At 53.0% G+C, this 23,801-nt stretch overlaps 1 protein-coding gene across 3 annotated transcripts in view; it reads left to right on the plus strand.

Annotated features, from left to right (window-relative positions):
• LOC144734519 (plastin-3-like) overlaps positions 1-21,167 on the plus strand; it is a 56,754-nt gene extending 35,587 nt beyond the window's left edge. For all 3 annotated transcript variants that reach the window (XM_078616755.1, XM_078616754.1, XM_078616753.1), the window contains exons 6-16: positions 127-208; positions 2,403-2,568; positions 3,349-3,491; positions 4,980-5,075; positions 6,171-6,363; positions 17,322-17,400; positions 18,129-18,243; positions 19,036-19,166; positions 19,447-19,570; positions 19,835-19,959; positions 21,013-21,167. In XM_078616755.1, coding sequence (XP_078472881.1) covers positions 127-208; positions 2,403-2,568; positions 3,349-3,491; positions 4,980-5,075; positions 6,171-6,363; positions 17,322-17,400; positions 18,129-18,243; positions 19,036-19,166; positions 19,447-19,570; positions 19,835-19,959; positions 21,013-21,148 — 1,390 coding nt within the window. In that variant the 3' untranslated portion in view covers positions 21,149-21,167. The remainder of the gene's footprint in view (positions 1-126; positions 209-2,402; positions 2,569-3,348; positions 3,492-4,979; positions 5,076-6,170; positions 6,364-17,321; positions 17,401-18,128; positions 18,244-19,035; positions 19,167-19,446; positions 19,571-19,834; positions 19,960-21,012) is intronic.
• Positions 21,168-23,801: the final 2,634 nt, after the last annotated feature.

Consider the following 23,801-nt stretch of genomic DNA (forward strand, 5'->3'; position numbering starts at 1 on the left):
GCAGCCATCTCAAGCCAGAGGACGAGAGGACTCTAGCCGCCCCGATGCCACGCATATAAAGGATTTATAGTGAAAAACTTTGTTTTTACGGGTTTACTTGTTGATTATTCTTTTTGTCCGTCGCAGCAAAATGATCAACATTTCCAGTCCAGACACCATCGACGAGAGAGCCATCAACAAGAAGAAGCTCACCGCTTTCACCATCCAGGTGAGGAGTGGCAGGACCCTGCTGGGAACGGGTCACAACAAGCGGAGCAGCAGCCGCACAACTGCACAACTGCACAACTGCGCGACCACCAAACACCCAACTGCACAACCACACAACCACACAACAGTCCAACCGCACAACCGCACAACTGCACAACCACAGACCCACACAATCGCACAACTGCACAACCACACAACCGCACAACCACACAACCGCACAACTGCACAACCACACAACCGCACAACCGCACAACCACACAACCGCACACCCACACAACCACACATCCACACAACCGCCCAACCGCACGCCTACACAACCACATAACCGCACAACTGCACAACCACACATCCACACAACCGCACAACCGCACAACCGCACAACCGCACAACCACACACCCACACAACCAACGTCTGCCCTCTTCACCTTTCCTTTAGTCGACTTATCCCGCTGGTCTCACCTCTGCCCCCTCTGATCTCCTGTCCTGCGTCTTCACCTCTCTCCTGCCCGGTGGATGCCCTCTAATCACTTCCCTCGTCTTGCTGAAACTACCGAACAGAGACGGTCGCTGTCACCGCGGCCGTCCGCAACGCTCTTCCCTTCCGATGTTCGGAAGCCACTGGGGCTGGGCACTTTTAAATCTGAAAACAAATTTCTTTCGAATTGCTTTTTGTATTTAGTTAGTTGGCCTTCCCCCCCGCCCACACCTCCGATTAGCACGGTTGGCTACGTACGGTGCAAAAGAAGTTCAACACACATCCTGCCACGGTGGCTTGGAGATGTTAACTACCTCGCCTGGTATACAGGAGGTCGTGGGTTCGATCCCGACCCTGACGCCTGCTGCTGTATAATTGGAGTCTGCGTGTCTCTCTCTCTCTCTCCCCGTGGTCGCGTGGATTTTTCTCCGGGTCCTCCGGTTCTTCCCTCCACATTTATAATCGATGCCGCTACGCGTTGAGAGTGTTTGGCTTCTGCTATGAACATCGACGCGACGGCGATGAGCCGTCACTTCCTTGGCCTCTCACTTCGTGGCGTGGCCACTTCTGCCAAAAAAACTAGGCGAAGCTCAGCGAGGCCTTCACCTGGCGAAATAAAAACTTGAAAACATTTTAGTTTCACCTACAAGCCACGTCTCAAGCCGGCAACGCCACCCACCAGCACCATCAACCGCCCCCGCCACCCCCTCCACGCTGTACCACCCTTTGCCGTAGCCCGGCTCTCCGTGTCACCGGCTCTCCGTGTCACCGGCTCACCGTGTCACCGGCTCACTGTGTCACCGGCTCTCCATGTCACCGGCTCACCGTGTCACCGGCTCACCGTGTCACCGGCTCTCCATGTCACCGGCTCACCGTGTCACCGGCTCACCATGTCACTGGCTCACCATGTCACCGGCTCACCGTGTCACCGGCTCACCGTGTCACCGGCTCACCGTGTCACCGGCTCTCCGTGTCACCGGCTCACCGTGTCACCGGCTCACCATGTCACCGGCTCTCTGTGTCACTGGCTCACCAAGTCACCGGCTCTCCGTGTCACCAGCTCACCGTGTCACCGGCTCTCCATGTCACCGGCTCACCGTGTCACCGGCTCACCATGTCACCGGCTCTCTGTGTCTCCGGCTCACCATGTCACTGGCTCTCCGTGTCACCGGCTCACCGTGTCACCGGCTCACCATGTCACCGGCTCACCATGTCACCGGCTCACCGTGTCACCGGCTCACCGTGTCACCGGCTCACCGTGTCACCGGCTCTCCGTGTCACCGGCTCACCGTGTCACCGGCTCTCCATGTCACCGGCTCTCCGTGTCACCGGCTCACCGTGTCACCGGCTCTCCGTGTCACCGGCTCTCCGTGTCACCGGCTCTCCGTGTCACCGGCTCTCCGTGTCACCGGCTCTCCGTGTCACCGGCTCTCCGTGTCACCGGCTCACCGTGTCACCGGCTCTCCGTGTCACCGGCTCTCCGTGTCACCGGCTCACCGTGTCACCGGCTCTCCGTGTTACCGGCTCTCCATGTCCCCGGCTCACCGTGTCACCGGCTCTCCATGTCACTGGCTCACCGTGTCACCGGCTCTCCGTGTCACCGGCTCTCCATGTCACCGTGTCTCCCGTGGGCCCCCATGGGCCCCCTTGGTCGGCCACATCAACCGGGGTTCACCCGTCTTGACCTCCCCCCCCCCCACGGCCTTCTCGCCCCCCGCAGGAGAACCTGAACCTGGCCCTCAACTCGGCGTCAGCCATCGGCTGCCAGGTGGTGAACATCGGCGCCGGAGACATCCGCGAGGGCAAGCCGCACCTGGCGCTCGGCCTGCTGTGGCAGATCATCAAGATCGGCCTCTTCGCCGACATCGAGCTCACGCGCAACGAGGGTGAGCGAGCGCTCGCCCTCGTCGCTCGCTCACCGTCGCTCGCTGTCGCTCTCCATCGTCGCTCACCGTCGCTCTCCGTCGTCGCTTGCCGTCGCTCATCGCCACCCACCATCTCATAGCAATGTCGCTCACCATTGTCGCTCACAATCGTCGCTCACCGCCGTCGCTCACCGCCGTCGCTCGCCCTCGCTCACCGCCACTTACCATCGTCGCTCACCGCCGTCGCTCATCGCCACCCACCATCTCATAGCAACGTCGCTCACCATCGTCGCTCACCATCGCTCGCCGTCGCTCATCGCCACCCACCATCTCATAGCATCGTCGCTCACCATCGTCGCTCACCATCGTCGCTCACCATCGTCGCTCACCATCGTCGCTCGCCGTCGCTCATCGCCACCCACCATCTCATAGCAACGTCGCTCACCATCGTCGCTCATCGCCACCCACCATCTCATAGCAACGTCGCTCACCGTCGCTCGCTGCCGTCGCGTCCTGGTCCCGTGGACCGACCGCTCGTAACGATGACCACGCCGGTTGTGTGCGTTTGTGTGTGCGCGTGTGTGTGTGTGCGTGTGTGTGTGCGTGCGTTTGTGTGTGCGTGTGTGTGTGCGTGTGTGTGTGCGTTTGTGTGTGTGCGTGTGCGTGTGCGTTTGCGTGTGTGTTTGTGCATGTGTGCGTGTGTGTGTGCGTGTGTGTGTGTGTGTGTGCGTGTGTGCACGTAACTCACCCCTCGCCCCCCCCCCCCCACCGCTCCCCGCTGCCTCCCCTCCCTCATGGCAGCCCTGGTGGCCCTGCTGATGGACGGCGAGAGTCTGGAGGAGCTGATGAAGCTCTCGCCAGAGGAGCTGCTCCTCCGCTGGGTCAACTACCACCTGGATAAAGCCGGCTGGCAGAAGATCAACAACTTCACCACCGACATCCAGGTGCACCACACCCCCCCCGCCTCCCCCCCCCAAATCCACCCACTCCTTCACCCCCACCCCACGATCGTTGTGAATTTTTCTCCAGGTCGTCCGGTTTTGCCATCCCGACCCTCCTCCACCTCCACATTTACAATCAACACGCGTTTCGACCGTTTGGCTGCTGCTGCTGCTGCTGCTGTGAATTCGCACGTGCGATGACGGCCAGGTCGCCTCTGGGAAGAGAATGAGTCGCTCAGGGGGCCTTTTACATGGTTAATAGGATGGTTTAGTTTTTTTGGGGGTTTACAACTTGGACCCACCATTTAGCTCGGGACCCCGCACCTCCAACTAGCAAAAGAAGTCCAACATACATACATCATCATCATCATCCCGAACCTGCAATTAGAATAGTTGGCTACGTACGGTGCGAAAGAATTTCAACATACATCATCATCATCATCATCCTGAACCTCCGATTATAATGGTTGGCTACGTACGGTGCGAAAGAAGTTCAACATACATCATCATCATCATCATCCCGAACCTGCAATTAGAATGGTTGGCTACGTACGGTGCGAAAGAAGTTCAACATACATCATCATCATCATCATTCCGAACCTCCAATTATAATGGTTGGCTACGTACGGTGCGAAAGAAGTTCAACATACATACATGCATTGAACGTTTTGATTACAGTATTAATATTGAGTACTCTTCGCATTGTCACCAGATTCTGCACGCACAGGTGGACATTACCGTCATCTTGTTCCGTTATAATATGCGGATGCCACGGTGGTGAGATGTTAACTACCTCGCCTGGTGTACAGGAGGTCGTGGGTTTAATCCCGACACTGAGGCCTGTATATGTGAGTTTGCATATTCTGCCCGTGGTGGCGAGGATTTTTCTCCAGATCCTCCGGTTTCTGAACGTGATTAGAATGTTGAGTATTTGGCTGCTATAACTTTCCACGTGATCAGCCCACTTCGTTGAGCTATCAATTGTGGTCAGGTCAGTTCAGTGGGGCCTTACCTAGTAAAATTTATATATATATATGAAGAGGTTTTCCCCTATTTTCTGGCAACAAAACAGGTGTTAAGATGTTAAAGCACCAAACTGAAACCTTTTACAAGGAATCATGTCTGCATTAACCACAATGCTTGTGGTCAGAATGCAAACAAAAAACGTACTCTGATAATAAATGCATTGACTTTGAAACTGATTGGTCCACACCAGAGACAGCTTTCTTTTGAGCCTCGTCTCAAAACGGTGTGAGACCAGAGGACGCCAAAAGGGGAAAACCTATTCTCACATTTTGGTACTGGCAAAGGAGGTCCCATGATGTAGATATATTATAGTTTAATAGTTTTTTTTACAGTTAAATGACGACACATGCATCATCAACGCGGCTGTCTCTCTCTCTCTCTCGAGCGCGACGCTGGGGACCCCCAACTAAACATGCCGCTGCGCCTCTCCCCACCGACCCCCCCCCCCCCCCACCGCGTCCCCAGGACTCGAAGGCGTACTTCCACCTCATCAACCAGATCGCGCCCAAGGGCGACGTGGAGGGAGAGGAGAAGATCGACATCGACATGGCCGGCTTCACCGTGAGCCCGCGGGAATACGCGCTCACGCGTGGGCGCGCGCACACACACGCGCACGCACACACGCATGTACACACGCACACGCATGCACACATGCACGCACGTATGCACACGCGCACACGCACGCACACGCGCACACGCACGCATGCACACACACAGGCACACACGCACGCATGCACACATGCACGCACGCATGCACACGCGCACACGCACGCATGCACACACGCACGCAGAGGGGGATGTGGTGGAGAGGGGACAGGGAAGGGGGGACGTGGTGGAGGAGGGGGATGGGGTGGAGGGGGGGACGTGGTTCTAGCGGGGGGAGGTACGTGGTGGTGGTGGTGGTGTAACAGAGACTGGCGGGGTGTAATGGTTAGTGAGCTGGAGATTTCAGAGGTTGCTGGTTCAACTCCACCCCATGCTCCCATAAACACACTACCCAAACCGGCCCAACCCTGTGTCGGGGGGGGGAGGGGCGTAAAAATGAAAGAGGCGGGGCCTAGAAAAAAAGGGGCGGGTCCAAAAAAGGAAAGGCGCGGAGCCGAAAGAGGAAGTGGGCACTCTATGGTAGCTGGCACCAAACTGTGCCACACGACCTCCGGCATGGCTTTGTGGGAGATCCTCGGTACCGATTAAGTTATTTTATTTCGATTTAAAGCTTTCGTGACTGCAGGGATTCATCTTCTTGGTTCTTTTGGTAAAGTCACGTAGAAGTGGAAGTAATAAAATAATCAAAAATAAACATTAATAAAATAATGTTAACGACGTTTCGGAGACAGCGTCTGACGCTGTCTCCCCGACAGACCTGGTCTTCACCTGAGGATGGCTGCTTGCGTTGTGGCCGAAACGTCGTGAGAATTATTTTATTATGTTTTATTTTTATTATTTTATTACTTCCCTTCTACGTGACTTTACCGAAAGAACCAAGGAGAAGTTATTTTATTTTCGTGCGTACGCAACCATCGTTCCTCTCCGATGACGTACAACGCGCACGTACGCGCGTACGACGACGACAATGACGCTGATTACCCGCCACCGCTGTTGCCCGCGGCCGCTGTCCCCCCCCCCCCCCCCCCCCGCCACTCCCCCCACCACAAGGAGCAAGACGAGACGAAGCGCGCCGAGCAGATGCTGCAGCAGGCCGACCGGCTGGACTGCCGGCAGTTCGTGACGCCCACCGACGTGGTGCGGGGCAACTACAAGCTCAACCTGGCCTTCGTGGCGAACCTCTTCAGCAAGCACCCGGCGCTCAGCCGGCCCGAGAGCGGCATCGACTGGAGCCAGCTGGAAGGTAACAGCTTGCGCTGTGTGTGTGGAGCGGGCGGTGGCCTGGGTGGGGGTGGTCGTCGGAGAGAAGACGGCAATAGACACCGTGGCAGAGGTCGCAAACGGGTTTTGATTCCTTACCCGTACCCGTACCCGGCCGCACCAGGGTCGCAAATGGGTACCCGTACCCGTACCCGGCCGGGTACGGGTAGCCGTTCCCTACCCGTACCCGTACCCTACCCGAAATGAGTGACAAACGGTTACTCACCAGTGACTCACGGCCTACCCGTACCCGTACCCGGCCGCACCAGGGTCGCAAACGGCTACCCGTACCCGTACCCGGCCGGCCTTAGACGGACGCACCAAGACCTGGGCTTGATGTCCCCGCACACCGCAGCTTTTGGCCGCGCCCCAGAGGATCAGCGATAATGGCCTCGGGGGAAGTGAAAAAAAGAGTCAAATCAAGGACGTCGAGACCCCTGCGTATTGGCCCAATAAGTCAGCATCCCACCCAGGGCCTCTCTGGGCCATAGTAGCAAAGCGAGGCCCTTTTGCTCCGGCTGTGTGCGTGAACCAAGGCCCCCAACCCAGAGGCTTACGGGCCTTGAGTGACCCGCACCTCCGGTCGGCTGCGTAGAGTGCGAAAGAAGTTCCGCGCATGCACGTGCCTACACCCCAGGGCCGCAGCGGGCGTCCAGTCGGGGACGGATTGACCCCCGGGGTTTTAGTCCGTCAGCCGCAACGTCACCAGCTACTGAAGATGGGGGGGGGGGGGGGGTTTATGATTACACTACTACACGTGTTATAATTATTACTGCTACACGCTTTATGACACGTTTTGACGAACGTGCGTCGCGAGCATTTGTCAATTTCTGCTCGCGTCCCCGCCGGGAAAAGAAGAGAAGACACCCCGCAGTGGTTGTTGTTGTTGTTGCTGTTGCCTCAACCACGGTGGGTTGAGACGGTCGTCGTCGTTGTCATTGACGGTGCGCGTCCCCCCCCCCCCCCCCCCCCCCCGGCGAGCTTGTCTCTCTCTCTCTCTAAACCCCCCCCACCCCCCCCGCTCCATCCTCTCAGAGATAGAGAGCGACGAGGCTGGCCTTCGCAATGTAGGTACTGTGCCGCGTGCCTGCGTCTCCCCCTTGAGTGGCGGCTCTCCCGTGCTTCCTCCTCTGCGTCAGGGTTCTTCAACTCGTTTTTTGGCGGCCCTGCGCGGTGGCCCACGTGGTGGCCTACGTGGTGGCCCACGTGGGGTCCAAGTGGTGGCCCACGTGGTGGCCCACGTGGTGACCCACATGGGGTCCAAGTGGTGGCCCACGTGGTGGCCCACGTGGTGGCACGCATGGTGGCCCTGCGTGGGGTATCCACGTGGTGTCCCACGTGGTGGCCCACGTGGTGTCCCACGTGGTGTCCCACGTGGTGGCTCACGTGGTGGCCCTGCGTGGGGCCCACGTGGTGTCCCACGTGGTGTCCCACGTGGTGGCATGCGTGGTGGCCCTGCGTGGTGTCCACGTGGTGTCCACGTGGTGGCCCACGTGGTGGCCCACATGGGGACCACGTGGTGGCCCGTGCGGTGGCCCACGTGGGACCCAAGGGACCGGTTGAGATGTCTCCCCCTCAGCGTGGTCCTGCGAGCTGCGGCCTTCTGAAGAGATCGTCGGCTGAGCGAGACACTTCAGTTTATCTTGAAGTACCCCGTGAGCCGAGAAGCTCTCAAATCGGGTTTCATCGGCAACAAACAGGAGAGAGGCAGATGAGCGAGGCGTAGAACATGGAGAGAGATCAACAACGGGGGGCTGGGGGGGTTAGAAGTCGTCTTATCTCACGCGGGACTTGAAAGGCATCGTTAGTTGTAATGTGACACCAGTCGACAGAGTTTATAGCGAGATGTTCAGTTTGGAAAGCCATTCGATGGCATCTGCAGTTGCCACGTGGATTCCATTTGTGCCTCCTGCAAAAGGCGTGCATTTTGGCGATCGACAGGCAATGTGAGCAACGGGTTGCGATGTGAGCAACGGGTTGCCCTTCACCGAAGTCACACTTAGGCTGTGACTCGTTCGATCTCCCACGTACGGAGGGAGGGCAGGATGAGGTAGCCGCACCGGCCCGTACGGTGGTAGAGGTCAGAGATGAGATGAGAGTGAGAGTCGTCGAAAAGAGATAAAAGATCGGTGAGATGGAGGCGAAATACACCAGGCCTAGAGATGAGAGACCCGGAGAGAAATGAGGTCGCGTGCACGGAATTTGCGACATTGCAACACGACGGCCGTAGCGTTTGATGCCCGTGGCGTTAATAACCCTCTCACCATTCCGAGATGACCGCAAGTTGCAGGGTTGGGGGGGTCCCGTTCACCGGCGAATCTTGGAACGCGCGAGCGGCTCAGCATTGACGTTATCCAGAGAGGCGTTAGGTGCGGTAGCGGCGTTGTTTTTAAGGACGTCGCTACTCACCGCAGAGAACTGTAGCGACACGACCGCCGCCACTATACGATGGCCGGCGCCAAGACTGTGCCACACCGCCCTCCCGCGCGCGCGTGGCCTTGCGTGGTGAGCCTAGGCACCGATCAAGTTGTTTTACTTTCGATGACGTGCATGTACGGACACGTAGATGTACGTCATCGGAAACTGGACGGGGGGTTTCAGTCGCGTGGCATATATCACGTGACCCGCCCCGCCAGCACGCGTAGCGTGTATCACGTGACCAGCCCCGACCAGCACACTCTTTTATTATTATTGTTGCGTGGCCCGCCATTAAATATAATTGAAGAACCCTGCTCTTACCCATAACCGCTCACGCAGATGGGGGGGGGGGGGGGAGTGGGGGGGGGGGGAGTGGGCTGCCCACTGGGCCACCGCTATTCTCTACTTGCAATCGCCCGATGGCGAGAAGGTTGACTTTTCCCACACGTGCCGAGACCGGTGTCGTCACACCGGTCGGCTCCTGGTACCTGGGGTACGCAACACGCGCTGGGAAAGGAGTTGGCTCCAAACCGGTGTATTGTACCAGCCGTCTGCTCGAGTATCCTTGGGGTTTAACGACATCGAACCCACGACCGCCCGTATACCAGGCGGGGGAGATAACATCCCGCCCAGGCATTGGCAGCAGGGATGAAGGCGAGCCTGGGAGAGAGCCAGAGACAATACGCTCACGTAAGCTGAACCACGCACGCAGGGCGCCAACCAACGCAGACACTGGACCGTTAAGTGGCGAATTCTTTGTGGGATGTTTTCCCGGGACGGTAAATCTCAGCAGCAGCACGAGTCGTTACCATTCCCCTCCCCCCGCCCCCCCCCGTCAACGGGGGGAACACGCGGGGTGTTTGTGATTTATAGTGGCTCCAGAAATCCGTCGTGCGATTGCAAACCCCGAGTGCTGCTCTCTTGCAGTTGTTCCACCCGTTGTTGTTTGTTGTTGTTGTTTCCGTAAATGTTGTGAGAATATGCGCTGCGTTGTCGCCTGTTTAATCCCTAGGGACGTCACGCAGCCCACGCGTCTCTCTCTCTCTGCGCGTGCGTCGCGTACCCCACTCAAATCCATTCACCCTTCGTCCGTCGCGCACAGTCAAGCGAAGGACCGTTGCTCTGCCGGAACGCGTGACCTCTCTCGTCGCGCGTCACACTGCTCACAGCTGCCGTACACCGGCGTCTCGCTAGTGGCGAGGGGGGTGGTGGGGGCGATCACAGGGAGGGTGGAGCCATTCCTTTGAGGGTCCCCCACTTCATAAACGTCCACGACCGCCGGCTGCAGTGCGCCGATCGTCGGCCTTTCTTCTCCACGGTGCAGCTCCGCTCGAGGGCATCACATTGGATTCACCTCCCCCCCAATTGCGTCCAACCTCCCATTTTCCCAGTCGCAACAACCCTTGTGGCTCAGCCTCTTGTTTTCTGATCGCGTTGTTCAAGAATGTGCGTGTGCGTGTAACGTACGTTGAATTTCTTTCGCGCCATACGTAGCCAACCAGGCTAATCGAAGGTGTCCGCTCGGAGGGGGGGAGGAGGGACGACGACAAACTAAACACAAAAAGGAGTTCGAAAGAAATTAGTTTTCAATTGAGATGATTTTAAAATGCATAGCTCCCAGCGGCATCCTAATATTGGAAGGAAGAGCGTTCCAGACGGCCGCAGGAGCGCATCTGAAAGCGCCTCGCGAATGCGGTGACTGTCGTCTTTGTCGTGCGAGCTCCATCATTTAAAAAGTTGTCTTTCTGCTCTTTTTTTCTCGGTCGCATGCCCGGCGAATTTCCTCGCACGCCATCGGTGTCGTGTCCAGACTTCGACGAATCCCATTTTGTGAACCCTGCAGGCCAGTGGTGAACCCACGTGCTCGGCAGCGAGCGGGCCAGTGGCGGTCAGAATGTTTATTTAGACCGGAGGAATCCGATGAGCTACGCGGCTGTTTATTTCACAGATGTCCAGCAGAGATTGCCCAGTGCAGTGGGTTGGGTTGGCGGGGAGCAGCGGTGCAGCGGTTAGCGCCGCCCGCTTCGAAACCGGCGGCACGAGTTCGACTCCCGGCTCACGAGCAACATTGGCGAAGAGCATCTGATCCGGTCCCTTGGGCCTTCCTTAAGGTCAACTCAGCCTTAAATGAGTGCCTGGCACAAGGCTGCTTGGCCCTATGAGCCGCTGGCCGCGGGCACTCTTTTTGGGCCGCGTTGCCGTCGTGACCTCTGACCTCTTCCTCCGAACAGCACGGCAGTGCCGAGTGATCCTCGGGAGGACCGCCGTCGCAGAAGTTTTCCTGCGGAAATCTCGCGCCCTGACCCGCGGTTTAATAACTAAAACTAAATAACTATCATTAATTTTCTTCACTTCTTTTTATATCTTCTTGGTTCTTTCGGTAAAGTCACGTAGAAAGAGAAAATAATACATTAAACTCATCATCAGGTACGAATGAAAAAAAACCTAGTAATCTTCTTGGTTCTTTCGGTAAAGTCACGTAGAAGGGAAATAATAAAATAATAAAAATAAAACATTATAAAATACTTCTCACGATGTTTCGGCCACAACGCAAGCAGCCGTCCTCACCTGAGGACGGTTGCTTCTACGTCACTTAAAAAAAAGAACCAAGAAGATGAATCCCTGCAGTCACGAACGCTTTACATCGAAGTTCTTTTTATATTTTTGTACTTCATTACGACTTGTATCTTACCCAGTAAGGCCCACGAAGCTACGTAGTTCTTTTTATAAGCGACCTGGCGATCACAAATGATAGCTCAACGAACGTGGGCTCGTCATCATAACGTGGGAATTCACAGCAGCAGCCAAAGACTCTGAACACGTGGTGTTGTCGATTCTAAATGTGGAGGGGAAAAAACGGAGGATCCCAGACAAAATTCCGCGTGACCACAGGGAGAGAGATACGCACACTCCAAATATACAGCAGACATCGTCATGGTTCGATCGAACCCACTACCCCCTGCATACAAGGCGAGGGAGTTGGCATCTCGCCACTGCGGCACCTCATGGAAGAGCCCCAATTCGACGCCGACCGCCGTCGGTGTCGTTCCAGGGTGACACTTGGGTTATGCGATGTCCTCCCGAGTAACGTTCATCGCGTACCTTGCAAATCTCCATCGGCTCCGTCGGTTATAACCATGTACCCATTCCCCGCTGTCAGATGTCTCGTGATTTTACCGATGCTTCCCCCCCCCCTCCTCCCCCACTTAATTTTCTCGAGGCAACGGTTCACGTCGCTTTTTTGGAAAGGAGATGGCAGAAGAAAATCTGGAACGTGGAGAAAGAAAGCAAAGATGACTTTGACGACGACTAAACCGGCAACCCCAGAGGCGGTACAGGATGACCTCGAAGTCCCTTTGCATGATAAAAGGATATCGTTACTCTCTATTCCAACAATCCACCAATCGGAGATCAGATCACCGCCCAATCCACCAACCACAGATGAGATCACCTCCCAATCCTCCATTCACAGATCAGATCACCTCCCAATCCACCAATCAAAGATCAGATCACCTCCCAATCCACCAATCAGAGATCAGATCACCTCCCAATCCGCCAATCAGAGATCAGATCTCCCTCCCAATCCACCAATCAGAGATCAGATCACCTCCCAATCCGCCAATCAGAGATCAAATCACCTCCCAATCCTCCAATCAGAGATCAGATCACCTCCCAATCCACCAATCAGAGATCAGATCACCTCCCAATCCGCCAATCAGAGATCAGATCCCCTCCCAATCCACCAATCAGAGATCAGATCACCTCCCAATCCGCCAATCAGAGATCAAATCACCTCCCAATCCTCCAATCAGAGATCAGATCACCTCCCAATCCACCAATCAGAGATCAGATCACCTCCCAATCCACCAACCACAGATCAGATCACCTCCCAATCCATGCATCAATCGTCCACTGAATTATGATTTGAATAATTCCAGAATTGCTCGGGCAGAATGTGGCCAAAGGGCATCGGCATTTCATGCAAAAGTTGTCTTTGTGGCAGCCCTGAAGATGACAGCGATGCACCAGACGCCCCTCGTCCGCGATTAACAAATTCACACCCGCCACACCATCATGCTCGCCCGGCCACTTTGTCACATAAATGAACAATCGCACATTCACGAGGAGCTTTGTTTCCTGCCCGCTCCGTGCCTATCCGGTGCTAACGCCGGCAACGCTTTGCACCTGATTGGCACGTGACGTGGGTTCTCGCCACTCGGCACGGTCGTGGGCCCTCCAGAGCCTATACAATTCGATCACCGCTTTGTGCGGATGGACTCGATCCATCTATTAGGGACGTGGAACTTCATATTCTTGGGTTTTTTCGGTAAAGTCACGTAGGTAAAAATTTTTAAATTTAAATTAATAAAAGTAAAATAAAAAATAAAATAAAAATCACGACGTTTCGGAGGCAACACAAGCTTCCGTCTTCAGGTGGAACCGTCACAGGATCTTCCACCGCTGGCTCAAGGCTACAGATCTGACGCGATCCGCCGACCCGTACCCGTCGCTTTGTTTGGGAAATTGCCTTGACCGTGACCGTGGATAAGAGCGGTGGGTGAGCAGTCCATCGACCTACTGGCATTCCAGACCAACATTACCAAGCGGCACTTTGCTTCGGCGAACGAACTCTGGAATCGGTTTCGACCTCCCGGGTCTCATCGGCGGAGCGAGGGCTCGTTGGACGAACGCTGCCGGGATTACCCAGACGTTGTTGTGCAAGTGCACTCCGTACGAACTGCGACTTGTTTTTGACCCCCGTGCCGGGATTAACGTGCGTGCCTGCATTTTGTGTTTAACGCGTTGGGCCTTCTTTGTCAAGGCGGATGTGGTGACGGTGATGTTGGTGATGTTGGTGATGATGGTGATGATGGTGATGATGGTGATGAAACGAAAAAGCCCGGGTCTCGGGCTCGTTCCCGGGGAAGTGGGATCCTTGCTGGGATCCGAGGTGGGAATCGGCGGTGGTGTTGGTGGTGGTGGTTATGGTGGCTCACCTGGTGAAGTTTCGGGGGCGCTACGGTGGCAAGATGTTAATTACCTCGCCTGGTATACAGGAGGTCGTGGGTTCAATCCCGACCCTGACGCCTGCTGCTGTATATTTGGAGTTTTGCATGTCTCTCATCTCCCCGTGGTCGCGTGGATGTTTCTCCGGTTCCTCTGGTTTTCCCCCTCGACTTTCAGAATCAACATCGCACGTTTCGAGTAGTTTGCTGCTGCTATATTGTCCCTCGTGATGATAAGCCACTTCGTTGAGCTGTCATTTGTGGTCATGTCGCTCCTGTGAAAGAGCTACATAGCTCGGTGGGTTTTTTTAAGCCGGTAAATAAAATAAACAGTTCAAAAAATTAAAAAATATTCGACACATCCGACAATAAGCATTTTGAGATTTCACAGGCGACAGGGGAAATAGGATCTCTGCGAGAAAAGAATATCAACGTGGCGACCGCGTCCCTCGTCACCCGGTTACTGCCTTCACGTTTCGCCCACTTGCCCTCTGCTCTCTCCACCGTTGCCCTGCATGCAGATGCCAGACTGCCTTTGGGCGCTTATCGGTCCGTTGCTTCTTGTGCACGGCGGTGAGGCTTGGGTGGTGGGAACTCAGGAGTTATTATTTTTTGTCGTCGGTGATGGTGGTGGTGGCGGCGGTGAAAGCACTCGGCCGCTAAATTTCGATTTAAAGCTTTCGTGACTGCAGGGATTCATCTTCTTGGTTTTTTCGGTAAAGTCATGTAGAAGGGAAGTAATAAAATAATACAAAATAAAACATAACAAAATAATTCTCACGACGTTTCGGCCACAACGCAAGCAGCCGTCTTCAAGTGGAGAACAGGTCTGTCGAGAAGGCAGAGTCTGAAGACTCGGCCGCCACTTATTTTTAAATCCTTCATATTAAGTTCGCTTGCTTGCTTGCTTAGGACCGTGCAAATCTTTCGGTCGTTTTTTAACCCACTTCCCGTGATCCAATCGAGCTGACATTTTCCACACAGACTCGTTGTGCGTGACAATTAATGTTCGTGTCCAAAAAATAAAAAAATGTCCAAAATTTTACACTTTTTAGGACAAAAATATTATATTTAATTACCAATTGCTTAATGGTGCAATGCAAGCATCTGACCCATAGGTGGCAGCCATCTCAAGCCAGAGGACGAGGGGACTCTAGCCGCCACGCATATAAAGGATTTATAGTGAAAAACTTTGTTTTTAAGGGTTAATTTTTTTTAAATGCCCTGGAACATTCGGGATGCCCAAACGTCCGCACTCGAAGATGGGACGTCGCGTTTCCTCTGCTGCTCGCCCCAGAGAAGGCCTTGCAAGCGAGGCGACTGACAGATTGTTCCACTGGACGCCAACATTAGGAGGCGAACAAAGACAAAGATCCCCCGTATAGCCTTAAAAGAATGTTGGGTCAAGTGCTGCTAGCAAGCAACTATGAAGGCCAGAACAGCACACGAGGGGGTGGGTGGCCAGCACCACGCCCGACCGCCTTTGTCTCCCAAGTGGCAATGATTACACTACGCACCAGATACTAATTTTTTTAAGCTGAGTCGACCTAGGGGAGGACCAGGACCGGTACAGATAATCGTCACTGGCGTTGGTCGTGAGCGGGAATCGAACTCGGGTCGCCGGGTTCGTAGTGCAGCGCGCCTACCGCTCCCATCACTCAAAGACTCACACAGAGACCCATTGACTCACACATAGAGCTATAGACTCACACAGAGAGCCATAGACTCACACAGAGAGCCATAGACTCACACAGAGAGCCATAGACTCACACAGAGAGCTATAGACTCACACAGAGAGCCATGGACTCACACAGAGAGCCATAGACTCACACAGAGAGCCATAGACTCACACAGAGAGCCATAGACTCACACAGAGAGCCATAGACTCACACAGAGAGCTATAGACTCACACAGAGAGCCATAGACTCACACAGAGAGCTATAAACTCACACAGAGAGCCATAGACTCACGTAGCGGAGTGGGAACGTTCGGAGGAAGATACAAGCTGGAAGTCAGTCAAGAAGCCTCGGGTCCCTCATTGTGGAAATCCTTAGTAGGGTTCCTTATTTTGTAAAACCCTAAATAAAGTGGCTCTTCATGTAACACGCACATATAAATCCCCGTTAATTGGTCCGACATATATATACAGGATCGCAGAGCTCGGGGCAGTTGTTGGGTAGCGCCGGCTCACCACCAACCGCCACGTGGCTGTTGCTGAGGACCGCTCCTCGTCTGCGCTGCCACCTCCTGGCGCCTCTCGATCTCTCGAGTCTGGTGAGGTGGTCCCTTGCTGTCGTTGCCACGGGGAAGATGTTATTCCAATTTTTTTTTTATTTAAAGCTTTCGTGACTGCAGGGATTCATCTTCTTGGTTCTTTCGGTAAAGTCACGTAGAAGGGAAGTAATAAAATAATAAAAAGAAAACATAATAAAATTATGAAATTTTGATTTAAAGCTTTCGTGACTGCAGGGATTCATCTTCTTGGTTCTTTCGGTAAAGTCACGTAGAAGGGAAGTAATAATAATATTTTATTATATTTTATTTTTATTATTTTATTACTTCCCTTCTACGTGACTTTACCGAAAGAACCAAGAAGATGTTCTTCCATGTCGTGTGGTCTCAAATGGGCTTTTCGGGGATTTGTGCTACAACAACAGAAGACGAAGCAGCAGCAATGTCCAACCACCTTCGCACGTTCATGGCATCGCAGCCTCTCTGAACGCTATCGTTGTCTTCAATTAACATTTGGACTCGGCACACAAAGACTAAACAGAAACACGTGTGTACACTTTAAATATGGCAATGATCGCAAGGATTGCAATAATGACATTATTCATAATAATGTGGTAACATTGATGAGTTAAACGAATCCAAATTGCCACGGAAGTCACGTGTCTTGACACCCAGTGTTCTACAAAGACAAAGATCCCCCGTATACCCTTACCAGACTGTTGGGGCAAGTGCCATTAGCGAGTACATGTAGTCAGCACCACGCCCAGCCGCCTTTGCCTCCCCAGTGGCAATGTTCACATACCGCACCAGGTACTCATTTGAGGCTGAGTCGGCCTAGGAGGAGGCCCAGATAATCGTCACTGACCGTGAGCGGGAATCGAACTCGGGTCGTTAGGTTTGTAGCGCAGTGCGCTAACCGCTACACCACCGCTCCCCCCTAGTGTTCTACAATCACACACAGACACACTCATCACTCGCACACTCACAAAGATAAAGACAAAGATCCCCCCCGCTCCGTATAGCCTTCAACAAACTGTTGGGGCAAGTGCTTATTAGTGGCGACAGTTGTGGATGTGGCAGTGGCAGATGCTTGCTGGTGATGGCATGGGGCTTCGCTCTCCGCTCTCAGCTCTCTCTGTGCGTGACGGACGCATGCGGCGCGGGCATGGGGTGAGCGGCGGTGAGGTGAGGGTGAGCAGGTGAGCGAGGGTGACGCGTGGGAGTGACAACCCACGCAGCCGCCACCTCGCCCCGCTAACCCCGAGCGCGTGTGCCGTGTCGCCAGGCGAGACGAGGGAGGAGCGGCAGTTCCGCAATTGGATGAACTCCCTCGGGGTCATTCCCTTCGTCAACCACCTGTACAGGTGAGCCGCGGGCGTTGTTGGGTCACGGGTTGGATGCGACACAACGCGCGCGTGTGTACGTGTATGTATGTGTGCGTGTGTGTGCGTGTGTGTGTGTGTGTATGTGTGCGTGTATGTGTGCATGTGTGTGTATGTGTGCGTGTATGTGTGCGAGTATGTGTGCGTGTGTGTGTGCGAGCGATAGTGTAGTGGTTAGCGCGCTGCGCGATGAACCCGGCGACACGGGTTCGATTCCCGCTCACGTTCCAACACCGGTGACGATTATCTGAACCGGTCCCGGGCCTCCCCTAGGTCGACTCAGCCTCAAATGAGTACCTGGTGCGGTGTGTAAACATCGCCGCTAGGGAGACAAAGGCGGACGGGCGTGGTGCTGACCACCCACCCCCTCGTGTGCCGTGCCGGCCTTCATAGGTGCTCGCTAACAGCACTTGCCCCTACAGTCTCTTAAGGCTATACGGGGGATCTTTGTCTTTGTATGTGTGTGTGTGTGGGGAGCGGTAGCGCAGCGGTTAGCGCTACGCTGCGCTTCGAACCCGGCGACCCGGGTTTCATTCACGACCAACACTCGGCCCTGGGCCTCCCCTAGGTCGACTCAACCTCAAATGAGTACCTGGTGCGGTGTGTGAACAACATCGCCACTGGGGGTGGCGCCGGCCTTCACAACAGCACTTGCCCCAACGGTCCGTTGAGGCCACACGGGGGATCTTTGTCTTTGTTGTGCCCCGCAGTGACCTCACGGACGCGCAGGTCATCTTCCAGCTGTACGAGAGGATCCAGGCGAAGGTGAACTGGGACAAGGTGAACAAGGCGCCGTACGCCAAGCTGAGTGCCCACATGAAGAAGGTGAGCCCCAGTGACGTCATCGCCACCCCCCCCCCCCCAAACTCCCCCCTCCCCCCCAAAACCCCCCCACCAACATCGCTTCAATAGTCCCCACCCCCTTGGCCCTGAGATTGAGGATTCATAATTCGTGAGGTCACGGTCACGGCAAATAAGCGGAGGGAACCCGTCCCCGCCGCGTAGCGAGAGGGCGCCCTGTGCTGGCTCGGGTCACGTGTGCCGGTGGAAAAAAAAGAGAGGGCCCTATTGTTTTTTAAACATAATATATTTAGTGTAATTTTTTTGTTTTTTATTTTTTTTTTATGGTTAAAAATATTTTAAATATACATTCATTACTTTATTATTATTCGATTTAAAGCTTTCGTGACTGCAGGGATTCATATTCTTGGTCCTTTCGGTAAAGTCACGTAGAAGGGAAATAATAAAATAATAAAAATTAAACGATACAATTCTCACGACGTTTCGATTGCAACACAAACAATCATCATCAAGCAAGTTAAAAAAGCAATTTTAAAAAAAGGAACCGAATGAACCAAAGAGTATAAAAAAATTAAGTTTTTAGATTTATTTTAAAAGTGCTTCAGCCTCAACAACCGGAATTATGATGATTGCTTGTGTTGCAATCGAAACGTCGTGAGAATTTTATTGTTTAATTTGTATTATTTTATTATTTCCCTTCTACGTGACTTTACCGAAAGAACCAAGAATACTTTATTATTACACATTTTTACATTACTTTATTATACATATTTTCATCATCATCATCATTTTTTCTTCTTTGTCTTTTGTCCGCAGCTTGAGAACTGCAACTACGCGGTGACGTTGGGCAAGGATTCGGGCTTCTCCCTGGTTGGTATCGCGGGGCAGGACCTGTACGAAGGCAACCCCACGCTGACCCTGGCGCTTGTGTGGCAGATCATGAGACGGTGAGGCCTCAGCGTGAACGGTCAGAATCTGGGTGGAGAGGGGCTGGTCACCCCGTGGTGCCCTTATAAAACTCAACGTTTAACCTACTCACGCCGGCTTGTGCCCACCCTCACAGTCGGCCATATTTGCGGAATACACCACGCCGCCGTTGACCCTGGCCATTGACCGAGCAACCCAACGTTCCTACCAGCTCCCTCCGCAAGGAATGTGCTTTTGCACGAATAGCGCTTCGTAGAAATCAAGTTTGATTGATTGAGTTGGCCGCGTGCGTGTCTCCAGGTACACGCTGATTGTTCTGGAGGACCTGGGTGATGGGCAGAAGGTGAACGACGAGATCATCATCGGCTGGGTGAACGAGAGCCTGGAGGAGGCCAGGAAGAAGTCTTTCATCTCCAGCTTCAGGGTGCGTCGCTAACGCTGCACTCACCATCCCCGGAATCACCATCGCCGCCGTTTGCCTTTGTGTATCCGTGTCTCTCGGTGGTGCATCTGCAACGCCATCTCAGACAGTTCACCCATGTCACCCCGGTTCGGTCACCTTCCGGCGAGCCTTCGACACTTCGCGTGACCTCAAGGTGCACCCCGTCTGGCACGGGCGCCGTGGTGACAGACCGTTCAAGGCTACACGTGGGGGTCGTGTGGTGTGGTGGATCTTTGTCATTTGCAGGACACCAGCATAAGCAGCAGCCATGCGGTGCTGGACCTCATCGATGCCATCCAACCGGGCTCCATCAATTACGACATCATCAAGACCGGCTTTCTCGACCTCAAGGAGAAGCAGGACAATGCCAAGTGAGAGACCACACTCCAGGCTTCCCAGGGCGGGCCAAGTGGTGGCTATGAGATGTTAACTCCCTCGTCTGGTATACAGGAGGTCGTGGCTTCGATCCCGACCCTGACGCCTGCTGCTGAATATTTGGAGTTTGCGTGTCTCTCTCTCTCATCATCATCATCATCACGGTGGCTATGAGATGTTAACTCCCTCGTCTGGTATACAGGAGGTCGTGGCTTCGATCCCGACCCTGACGCCTGCTGCTGAATATTTGGAGTTTGCGTGTCTCTCTCTCTCATCATCATCACGGTGGCTATGAGATGTTAACTCCCTTGCCTGGTGTACAGGAGGTCGTGGCTTCGATACCGACCCTGACTCCTGCTGTAGTTTGCGTGTCTCTCTCCCCGTGGTCGCGTGGATTTTTCTCCGGGTCCTCCGGTTTTTCCCCCCACATTGAGAAATCACCATCACGCGTTTAGATTATTTGGCTGCTATACATTTCCACGTGATGATACACTTCATTGGGATATCGTTTGTGGCCAGGTCACTTCTGACAAAGAGCTACGTAGCACGGTGGGCCTTACCTGGTAAAATAAAGAACAGTTTAATATTCTTGGTTCTTTTGGTAAAGTCACGTAGAAGGGAAATAATAAAATAATAAAAATAAAACATTACAAAAGAATTCTCACGACGTTTCGGCCACAACGCAAGCAGCCGTCCTCAGGTGGAGAACAGGTCTGTCAAGTAGACAGAGTCTGTCTATTATTTTATTATGTTTTATTTTTATTATTTTATTATTTTCCTTCTACGTGACTTTACCGAAAGAACCAAGAAGATGAATCCCTGCAGTCACGAAAGCTTTCAATGGAAATGTGGTATGGTTGTTGCAAATTATCAGAAGTGTTCAAAAACGTGTTTAAGCACCCGTATTTATTTTATACAGGCACAAAACGCCGATCACAAAACAGAAGAGGGGGGGGGGGCAGAGTGGGAACAGAAACTCCAAAAAATATTTTTAACCGTGCCCCCCCCCCCTTCTCTCCCTTCTCGTCTCCCTCCCTCGTCGCCGGCAGGTACGCCATCTCGATGGCGCGGAAGATCGGCGCGCGAGTCTACGCGCTTCCCGACGACCTCGTCGAAGTGAAGCCGCGCATGGTCATGACCGTGTTCGCGTGTCTCATGGGCCGCGGCATGAAGCGCGTCAAGTGAAGTGGGGTGGTGGGGGGTGGTGGGGGGGGGATGGTGGAGGGGAGAGGGGGGGGGGAGTTGTGGGCGGTCCCGACGGCTGTGACCGCCGCAGCCGCCCCTGCAGCCTAGCCAAACATAAAAAGAATAAGTCGGAAACGAATGTCCTGGGGGGGGGGGGGGGGTGTCACATCATCGCACGTCACGTGTTTTTTTGTTCTTTAAATGGCCTTCCCCGGGTGACAGCGGGGGGAGGGAGGGGGGGTTCTAATGCTAACGGGACCCCAACCGACACTGAAACAGCGCCGTTGAGATCCATCCAATCGCTCGAACGCCGACGACGACGACCACGATGCCTCCGAGCGAAGCGCCCCCCTCAAGCTGTGAACCTGTGCTCTTAGGTTTTTTTTCGGGTAAAGTCACGTAGGTAAAAAAAAATTAAAAAAAAATTTACCTACGTGACTTTACCGAAAAAACCTAAGAGTATGAATCCTTGCAGTCACGAAAGCTTCAAATCTGTGAACCTGTACCAAAGGCTTTTCTCTAGCGACGGAGCGCAAAGAAGAACGTCCCTCACCGTGGCTCCCGTCACAGCGCCGGGGGTGTCGCGGCGAATTGCCCGCGCTCCCGGCTTTCGCTTCTCCCGGTGCGACGTGTGGATCTCTTGCCCTGCGGCGGATCTGTGATTATAACACTGGTCGACACACTTTGTCTGGCATGAGATGACGAGGATGCGTTACGTTCAACGCCGACGAATTCGAAACCAAAGTTGCCTACGTCTCGTCAAATACGACATTGACATCGTGTGCTGTAAACGTTAAATATCACTGGTCAACACACTTTTTCTGGCATAAGGTATTCCAACGGTTTTAAGGTAATTTTGGGGTGCTGATTCCAAATCTGGCAAATCAGTTTTTGTCTATCACATCGGGGTTTGAGATATCAAATATTGCATTTTCAATAAAAACTGCAGAAGAAAAATATTAAATAAATGTGGATATCTACATAAAATGATATTATAAACACTATCCTAAAATTACAGCACCATATTTTAACACTAAAGCAGTCACTGACTCGCGACAACTTGCAATCGTAAGTGACAGAGTTAATTTCGGGTAAAATCAATGAAAATGGGGTATGCCGATAGCATAAAAATGAGATGTGATAAAGCAAATCTGAGATCAGATTTGGAATCAGCACCCTAAAATTAGTCTATAACAGCTGCAAAAGTCCAGGCCAGACATTTTTTTTTTATTGACCAGTGTTATTAATGAAGTAACACGCAAACACAGTTGTTGTTATAAGTTGCTCCGCGTGTCGCTCTTTGCTTGAAATCGGTTGCAGAAACAACCATAAAAAAATGCCCTAAACGTTTTCAGATCAGGCAATCGTAAGCCCACAAATGTTGTCGTGGATTTATTCGCCAACACACAACCGGTGTGCTGAACTAGTATACGACACTATACACTACACTACTATACACCAGAGGTGGGACAAAGTCATTGTTATGCAAGTCCAAGTCGAGTCGCAAGTCATCAAATTCATGACTCGAGTCTGACTCGAGTCCAAGTCACATGACTCGAGTCCACATCTCATAGGTGGGACAAAGTCATTGTTATGCAAGTCCAAGTCGAGTCGCAAGTCATCAAATTCATGACTCGAGTCTGACTCGAGTCCAAGTCACATGACTCGAGTCCACATCTCATAGGTGGGACAAAGTCATTGTTATGCAAGTCCAAGTCGAGTCGCAAGTCATCAAATTCATGACTCGAGTCTGACTCGAGTCCAAGTCACATGACTCGAGTCCACACCTCTGCTATACACCACACTATACACTACAATATACACTACACTATAATTGTAAATGTTGTAGTTGGTTTACTCTCAAACACACAACCGGTGTGCTGAACTAGTATACTACATTATACATGCCACTATACGCTACTATACACTACACTACTATACTCTACACTATAATTGTAAATGTTGTAGTAGGTTTACTCTCAAAAACACAACCGGTGTGCTGAACTAGTATACTACATTATACATGACACTATACACTACTATACACTACTGTACACCACACTATACACTACACTATACACTACACTATAATTGTAAATGTTGTCGTGGGTTTACTCTCCAACACGCAACCGGTGTGAGCTGTACTCGTCACGAATTCGCTACATTTTGCGTCTACCGTGACAAACCACACTGATTGGCCATGTCGGGTGGTGGCAGGTTTAACGACACATTTATATTCTAACACCAAAAACCTCTATCATGACCCCCCCTCCTCTCCGTTAGCATATTTACACGTACCACTCATGAAATATATATTTAAGCGCGTGCAATTATTTAATTACGACAAATTTAACACGCAGGAGGCTTTCGCGACAAATAATCCATAATGCGGGTGTTTTTTTTGGGTAAGAACGCGTAAACATCTCGGATTAGATCGCGTAAATACGCGTGTACTTGGCTGTGTCGGGTGTTTGGCGGGTTTTAACGACACGTTCATATATTTACGCGATCCAACCCAAAAAAAAAAGCCGCATTACCCATTACAAAATTCACTTTTCTCCGTGGCGGGAAAGATGCCGCCCTCCGTCGCAGCCTCGAAGTCGCGTGCGAGCCGCTAATTTCATTTGCAATCGGGTGAAAGTCTCTTTTTCTT

This window comes from Lampetra planeri, chromosome 51 (assembly GCF_965212315.1).
Source record: "Lampetra planeri chromosome 51, kcLamPlan1.2.h2, whole genome shotgun sequence".
Taxonomy (NCBI): domain Eukaryota; kingdom Metazoa; phylum Chordata; class Hyperoartia; order Petromyzontiformes; family Petromyzontidae; genus Lampetra; species Lampetra planeri.